The 8,717-nt window shown below is 32.0% G+C and overlaps 1 protein-coding gene across 1 annotated transcript in view; it reads right to left on the bottom strand.

Moving 5' to 3' along the window:
• Positions 1 to 402: 402 nt before the first annotated feature.
• The window catches only part of LOC143228497 (cationic amino acid transporter 4-like), a 45,182-nt gene continuing 36,867 nt past the window's right edge, over positions 403 to 8,717 (bottom strand). The window contains exon 3 of the mRNA XM_076459748.1: positions 403 to 549. Within this exon, the coding sequence (XP_076315863.1) occupies positions 403 to 549 (147 nt within the window). The remainder of the gene's footprint in view (positions 550 to 8,717) is intronic.

Raw genomic sequence — 8,717 nt, 5'->3', positions numbered from 1 at the left:
TTCTGCTATGTATTTGGTTGAAAATGGAAATCAACAAATTACATGACTATCACAACTGATACAAAGCCACAGTGCAATGACACGTATTGGAACTACAACGTAAAGTTGTTTGGCGTTTACATATATTCAGCTCGAAAATATAGAAAGGTAAACAAAGGAATATAGATTAATTTAGGTACAACCACCCTCTAGAAATAAATCTGCAAGAAATCGTACCGCACCCGTGGTAATAAAATGAGATGTCTTGTAACTCTTGAGGAGCTACGAACATAAATGTCAGTGGTAAAAGCCATTCGTCTGTTTTGTGCAACACTGCACTAACATGATAAAGAAGGATCTTCTTCTGGAAACAGAATATGTGTTCACCAAATGAAACTTTCAGTCATACATCACTTTCGATCGTCACATACCACAAGCAGCTGGAAAATCATACAAAGACATTCTTGTCATGTCACCAAATACGACATCTGTGGAGTTTTGTGAAATCTGATTGTTGAAACAAGCACTGGAAAGATATTGTCTTCGTACACTTGATGGAGTATGATGAACCTGCAGAAACGAATAACATGAATTGGACAAGCCATAATTTAGACAGAGTTTTTGATAATGGAAACTACGCTGCAAGGTTATCATCAGAAAGTACAGTAACCAGATTCAGCATGACAGACGAGGCCATGTGGACTGTAAGGATGTGCTGACACTTTAAAATCGCTTTTTACACAAAATATGTTGTATGTGTTAACTCAGAGAGATAAGCTAAGCCTAGAAGACTGTGCAAGACTGATGAATGAAGGTAAATTTTTCGTCTTTTTATACTTTGTCCTTACGTTCACTCCCATACACAGAATTGAAGCAGGAGTAAAATGGGAGTACGTGCACCCTTCACTTCTTTAATTTGTATGTACACCCCTTCCCGCTCGTTGTGCACGATCATCCTGTTACTTTGTGTGGTTACAGATCATATTATTCGATAAGTATGTTGTTGGACATACTTATACTGTTGGACTTCAAAATCTGAATTTTTTAAATTTGTTATAAACATAAAAACAATTAGTTTTTTCAAGAAAATAAAGGTCTCAGTAGATTAATAAATTTTATTTCATCAAGTGAACATGTTAACAGATTAGAGAAAAAGTGAAAAAAGAAGTACATTAATCTGCTACTGCTGCTTTAGAGTGAATCTAGTAATAAATAACAAGAAATAAATTACCGAGAAGTGTTCCCTTTGTAAAAGTACCCAACAACATTCCAGAGAAAATCGTTTCTCTCTGGTGCAGTCGTCCCCCGCAGGTTCACCGGTAAGTCTACGGATTTACAGCACTAAAATCAGGTGGTTCGATTCCCTTCGGTGGACTTAGCAGATAACTCCATGTGGCTTTGCTATAAGAGAACACACCGACTCAGTTTAAAGTAAAATGACACAAAAATTATTTCTTAATTGTAAAGATGAGTGTTATCTCGCTTAAGTCTTTCACCAATTGAAATGTAGCTGAGGCAATTGCTAACATCTTGTCTTATTTGTTATATTCACAATATAATAAAATATTATTTTTAGTTATTACCTTAGCTGGTGTAGAGAGTTATTCGGTATCCCATTGTTAATTCAGAAATCAGAGCTAAGTTCATTATATTTAAATTGTATGTGATTTTGTTAAATAATCGTTTGTTTTGAGTTTTTAGTTATGATTCTGCTTTGTTATTCTTACGTGGTTTCTGATTTCTTAATGGGGAAAAGTGAATGGAATAAACATTGCGGATAAGAATTAGTTGCTGGTTATCGAACTAAACACTCTTTCATTATAACTGTCATTGTGCCCTAAGAATTTCATTGGCCATTTTACGAGAACCATTTTTCAGAAGATTGTAAAATATAACTTAGAAATTCTACCTATCTTTCTTCTATAGATTTTTTTAATAATAAAATTATCTCGAAATGTAGAATTGATTCCATAAAAATGTGAAATATCAGCGTGATCAAATGTTATTCCTTTTAATTCAGGAATATCAAAATATTGTTTACTGCTTGGGTCCATAGTTACCGATAGATGGCGAGGAACACATCGTAGGTAACTTTATATTGGAAAACAAACATATCTGATTATTTCATATTCGTTGTTAAGTTGAATCATTCTACTGGTTGAGAAAAACCTGCACTGAAAATTAGGATATTTTTTAAGGCATTAGTAGTGTAACTTTTAAAAAATATTGATTTTCAATGTTCCTTAGTATTAAATAAACAGTACAAGTCAAATGTACCTACAGATAATTCTACTACTTGCCATAAAATGTAGTCAGGGTATGGGCTTTTACTGACGTTAGGAAGCTTGCATTTCTTAAGCACAGGGAACTAATAAAAGACTTAAGCGATATCATCGAATTACAGTATTTATTTTTACCTTTTTATTTTATTTGAACAATGAAAATATACATTTAAGTCTCATAACTAGTTACATCACATTCAATAAGGAACCAGCGATGGCCTTGTCACTATTAACTGGATTAGTAGTAATTCACACTTTAAAAAAAAAATTCAATATGCAAATGTACAGAGGAACAACTACATATTTTTTATTTAAATATCAAAGAACTATTTATGTTATAAACGTTTATTTATGAAACAGGAAAATAGTTGCTTTTATGAAGATATTTATTAATTTTCATACTTATTTTTGACTTTATTAGATTTTTCACCCAAATAATTAGGTTCTTTATGAAAAGTGGCACTTTAAAGTCGAGTTAATTACTCTAAAAAAATTCAACCAAGAAAATAACAAAACCTATTAGAAGAGCAAGCATATTTTTAGTTAAGATTGAACACGAGCAGTATATCAATATTTAAACCAGCACCTGGTAATCCAATAATATTTTCTTGATCATAACTCATGTTTATACCAGCAGATGACAAACAATCGTGGTTTTAAGTCTGGCTATAAATCAATGAGATTAACGCACAAGACCCTAAACTCTAGAGTTAATTATTCAAGATGAAAGTATAAAAACAGCTATCTCTTTAGTTAGAAATATATACTATGAAAATAAACAAAAAGTTTTAAGTACTTCTAAAAAGATACATTTTACAACTAAAATAAATAAATGTATTTTTTGTTTGTTGCTAAATACAATGCTACACAAAGCACTATATGTTATAGTGACAGAAAAAGCCGTTTTAATCGACGGGTAAACAAAACAATATGAGCGGCAATACAATGTCAGACAAAATTACTGAATAATACGATCTACTCACAGATACTAAATGAAAATAATGATATATATTCGATCCTATTGAGAAATGTAGTTCTGTCACTGAGATTTTATAGGCCTTGGGCTAAGATAGTTTCTTCGGGTTGGTTAAAGCGTTTTATCCTTTTCAGTACTCGTTTGGTTCTCATAGGTTGTGGAGTGATTGTCTTGAATCAACTGAACACATTGGAAAGGCACTTAGTTTTACTTGTCTTCTTTAGGATGAAGGTCTAATAAACATAACGAAAAATATGCATTATTTTCGTTTTATTACATTGTTTACTGACAACCACTTTCTAGGCCTACCGTAGATTCTAGCACAATGGAAAGTATTATTTAAGTATTAGTCTCTATCAAGTATCATGTGTTATATAAACTAAGTCATAGGCTAAACATAGCTGAGTGGAACGTAATGAAAAAATAAAAGTTTAAAACCTGACTCAACACAAAAAGATTATAAAATGGTAACATTTTTTAGACAGCTTTCTTAATGAAAATCAGAATTAAGGAAAACTTTACTAAACATACACCTCCCATAGTTAGTTTCAGATACATAAATGTCAACCAAGTATTGGTCATGACAAACAACAATTTCTTTCTATTCATATAATTACCACGGTCCATCACTGCTAGCTTATGACTCTGAGTTAGGCTTAACAATTTGTAACACTTAATTCAGTGTTTGCACGTCGAGGTAAGTACAGCACAAAAATTCCTTGTGAATATTTGTGTTTGGAAATAAATAAATTAACAGTGGAAAAGTATTTACTTGGAAACTCGTTTTTTAGTAATAATAATGCGAAACTATTTTTTTTTGGAAATCACAAAATAATCTATTATATTTCAACTTCTGTTCTGGATATGCAAAGAGTGTTTGCAAATACTAGAAAGTATATTTTTTGTGAATAATAAAATGCTACCTTATCTACGAGAATTGTTCCTTTAGTGTTTACTTTTTAAGAGTAAAGATAAAAATGGACTATTTGCGCTGTGCTTAAAGCAGATATGAAACTAGGGCTTTCAGCATCATAAATCCATGAGCTAACTACTGGATCGTTAGATGTATTTCTCTAGTGAATAAACATAAAAAAAAATTATACTAGAGTGAGTGAGCTATGTATGGTATTGTATACAGAGTAAACGAACAAAGACAAAACTACATGTAGGAAGCGGTAGGTGAGCTAGTTGGGGTGTGTAATTAAATAGATCTAAGGGAAGGTTGGCAGAGATTCTGATGGGTAAAATCGAAGGAAGATGAGCGATAGGCAAGTAGAAACTTATTTGACTCGACGACAATAGAAGAACTGGAGATGAGAAGCTAGATTTGGAGAAGTTGATACAGGTATAGAGCAACAGAAAAGAATGGAGAACCATAGCTGTGGATCATCACAATTGGAGGAAGGCACCATGGATGATTGAGTGATTGTAAATAGTGATCATATTCACCAAGGAATATTTACTGCTTTGTTCTAAACGTAATTTTATGTTCACAAATAGTAACTTAATGGAGTGTAAGGACATTAGTTCATAGAGCTTAAGCTAGAGTGCTTATGTAGAGAAAAAGTGAAACACTATGTTGGTTTAACAAGATTATTTATGTTCACAGAAATTGATTTTCAGAGTTTTGGGGAAACTATTTTTCATAAGAGAAGAAAATAATTCAGAAGTGGTTATTTTTCTCGTTTAATTATATTTTTTTATTAACATTTCTTTTGAAATTTGCTTTTCTGAGGAATTTATATAAAAATTAATACTCTGAATATATGCAAGAGTAAATAGTAAATAAGAACACAATATTATGTGATACGATATTTTTCTGTTGTTTAATAAACTGAGATCTTATATTCAGAAATTTCACTGACTTCTTCATTAGCATATAGTATTGTCATTTATGGTTAAAATATATATCACATGGAATCCAAGCGGTTCAAGATTGTCAAAAAAAAACATTCTTATACCGTTTCTGCAGTTAAAATATTTTATTTAATATTCTAAATTAGTCTAACTCACAGAAAACCTTTATAATAACCGGGTATCTGTCATTCGTGGTGACAAGAAACCCACTTGAAGTAAAAATGTATTTTAGGACAGCTGGTATGGGTATTAACACTTTTGCCAATAAAGCAGAGAACAACGTTCGACCTTGGTAGGTTACCAAAGAGAGAGTAACCTGAAGATGACCTGAGAAGGTCGAAACGTTGTTCTCTGCTTTATTGGTAAAAGTGTTAATACCCATACCAGCTGTCCTAAAATACATGTTTCTGTCAGTATATTGTGTGGACAAATCGAATAATGATGTGTTTTTAAAGATATTTTACCAAGCAATAAATATTTGATTATAATCTTCTGTAATGCTTTAATCTCGAGGTAATTTGATGTATTTGTTATATTTCAATTTTGTAACTACTTCATAGATATTATAATAAGTTATCGTTGGTAAAGCCGAAAACTCAAATACCTTCGTCATTACTTTCAAAAACCTGAAAGTTAATCAATGCTACAACAATTCCACGTTTCCATACTTATTCTTTGGGGTTCAGTGAAAGACATTAAAATAAAAATAACTGAATAAACAATAACAAAATAAATAATAATCTATTATCGAGACAGATTGAATGTTTTACACAGTTTACAGTGAATTTTATTACAAACAGAAATGGTAGAGTTTAGAGAAAAACTAGAAAAGAGTAGTTTTTAAAAAGTAAAGTTATTAAGTATGGATACTTAAAGAAAACTACCAACATTAGGTATTAAACTTTGGATAACCCTGTAACCTGAATGTCGTATAGAAAATTATTTCCATGTCACTCCACATGGCATGATAGCGTAGACCAGAAACTGTGGAAAATCTTAGTGAAATACTAAAGATTAATTTACGAAAACGGTCTGGCATGGTCAATTGGGTTAAGGCGTTCGACTCGTAATCTGAGGGTTGCGGGTTAGCATCCACATCGCGTCAAACATGTTCGCCCTTACAGCCGTGGGGGTATTATAATTTAACGGTCAATCCCATTATTCGTTGGTAAAAGAGTAGTCCAAGAGTTGGCGGTGGGTGGTGATGACTAGCTGCCTTGCATCTAGTCTTACACTGCTAAATTAGGGACGGCTAGCACAGATAGCCCTCGAGTATTTGTGCGAAATTCAAAAACAAACAAACAAACAAGCAAACAATTTACGTAAACGGCTTACCATGGTCAATTGGGTTAAGGCGTTCGACTCGTAATCTGAGGGTTGCGGGTTCGACTCCTCGTCACTCCAAGCATGCTCGCCCTTTTAACCGTGGGGGCGTTATAATGTGGCGGTCAATCCCACTATTCGTTGGTAAAAGAGTAGCCCAAGAGTTGGCGGTGGGTGGTGATGACTAGCTGCCTTCCCTCTAGTCTTACGCTGCTAAATTAGGGACGGCTAGCACAGATAGCCCTTTAGTAGCTTTGTGCGAAATTCCAAAAAACAAACAAACAAACAATTGCGCAAAATTCAAAAAACAAATAATTCACGAAAACAGCCAGACACCAATTAAAGGTACCTACGCTTAGAAAGGTCTCACAGTGTATTGCGTAAGATGTCACTGAGAAAAAGAAAACCTGGAGAAGACAGCTGTACAGATGTGTAATGCGTGGTACTTGTTTTCCACTTAAACCAACATTCAATTTCAGAGCTTGATAACATGTGTTTTTGACAAAAAAAGTCAAAATATCAGCTAGTTTATGGTTTGTCAAACAAACAGTCGCCTTATTTTAAATTTTAGCAAGACCTATGCATGGTTAGATGCTTACCTACAATAAGTGTATTTATTTTACCATAACAAATTTTAAATTTCGTTCCTGTGTATACTGTTATCGTTTAAAAAACAACAAAAACTACAATGAAAAGAAAATATGAATAAATTAATACGCTGAAATTCAATTATATTTTAAGTTGTTCTGTTTAAGTGACAGACTTATTGGTAATTTCAAACAACTGTTATTGTAACTTTATTTTTGCCTCTACCGAAAAGCTTTTCTTGTAATGCTTATACTATTCGGTTTGATGGAGTAGGGTTTATCTACAAGGAAACAATGCCTAATAAATAAAACTTGTGACGGTTTTGGTTTTGTTATTTATTCATCAATATTTCAATTAAAAATACATACGCTTTTCCATGTGTTTACGTTGTATTATTATATAACATTATTTAACTGATATTTTTAGATCACATTAACATAAAGCATTATTTAATTGAAAATATAAATTTAATCTCATTATTACAAATCATTATTTTAAATCATATTATTAATGGTTCATTGCCTGAACTATTTGTATAAAAAATAATTGACATTATTACAAAATTATCTAGTACAATTCATAATACTAAATATAGTATTAAAACTTGTCATGGCAATTACTGTACTATTACAAAAGATATTTAATTTAGCTCCTATTTCAAACTAATTCATAAATATGTAAAAACGGCTTGTGTGGATTTAGACATTTTTGTTATGTAGAGGAGCAAACAACGTTTCGACCTTTTCGGTCATCGGCAGGTTCACAAAGAAAGAAAGAGGTAACTGACCGATAGCTGGCCACATGTTTGAAGGCGGATATGTAATTGAGTGTAGGAATGTAGAGGGCGTGCTTAGATGTTTGATTATATTTATTAATATAGGTATAAAGGTGTTTCTTTCTATTGGTTTATTTTGGGCTTGAGTTGTTGTATAAGTAAGGCTTCTTTAATTTTGCGTTTGTTTCTTTATTTAGTATTTGGGTGTTTTTTTGTGAATATGTTGTGTTTATTTGATTTGCAGTGTTTGAAAACGTATGAAGGTGACCTTTTATGTTCTTCGAATCTGGTTCCATTTTTCTACTTGTTTCTCCAATACAGAAGTCGTTGCAGTTATCACATTGTATTTTATAAATAATGTTAGCGTGGTGTTTGTCAGTGTAGTTTTTACATAGTATATACCTCAGTTTTGTGCCTGGTTTTTGAATAAATTTGGTATTAACTGAAATCTCATATTTTGTCACTAGTTTTTGCCAAAATAACGCAAACTTAAAGAAGCCTTACTTATACAACAACTCAAGCCCCAAATAAACCATTACAAAGAAACACCTTTATACCTATATTAATAAATATAATCAAACATCTAAGCACGCCCTCTACATTCCTACACTTCTTTCTTTGTGAACCTGACGATGACCGAAGAAGGTCGAAACGTTGTTCGCTCCTCTATATAAAAACCTTTTTCTTAACCCATACCTGCCATTTTTACATATATATTTTCTCTACAAGTGGGTTTTCTCGTCATCACGGATTATTATTTCAAACTGATTCAATTTTAATAATGAATTTATACCACTTTTTACAAGTTTCTGATTTTTAACAATGATTTTAATAACAGTAATTTAACAATGAGTAGATATTAGTTATGTAAAACAGCTGATCTTTAACAATGAGTATAAACTAGTTATGTAAAACAGCTGATCTTTAACAATGAGTA

The sequence above is a fragment of the Tachypleus tridentatus genome, chromosome 10 (genome assembly GCF_004210375.1).
Source record: "Tachypleus tridentatus isolate NWPU-2018 chromosome 10, ASM421037v1, whole genome shotgun sequence".
NCBI lineage: Eukaryota > Metazoa > Arthropoda > Merostomata > Xiphosura > Limulidae > Tachypleus > Tachypleus tridentatus.
Note: the sequence above shows the minus strand (reverse complement) of the source record. Positions and strands in the feature narration are given on the sequence as shown.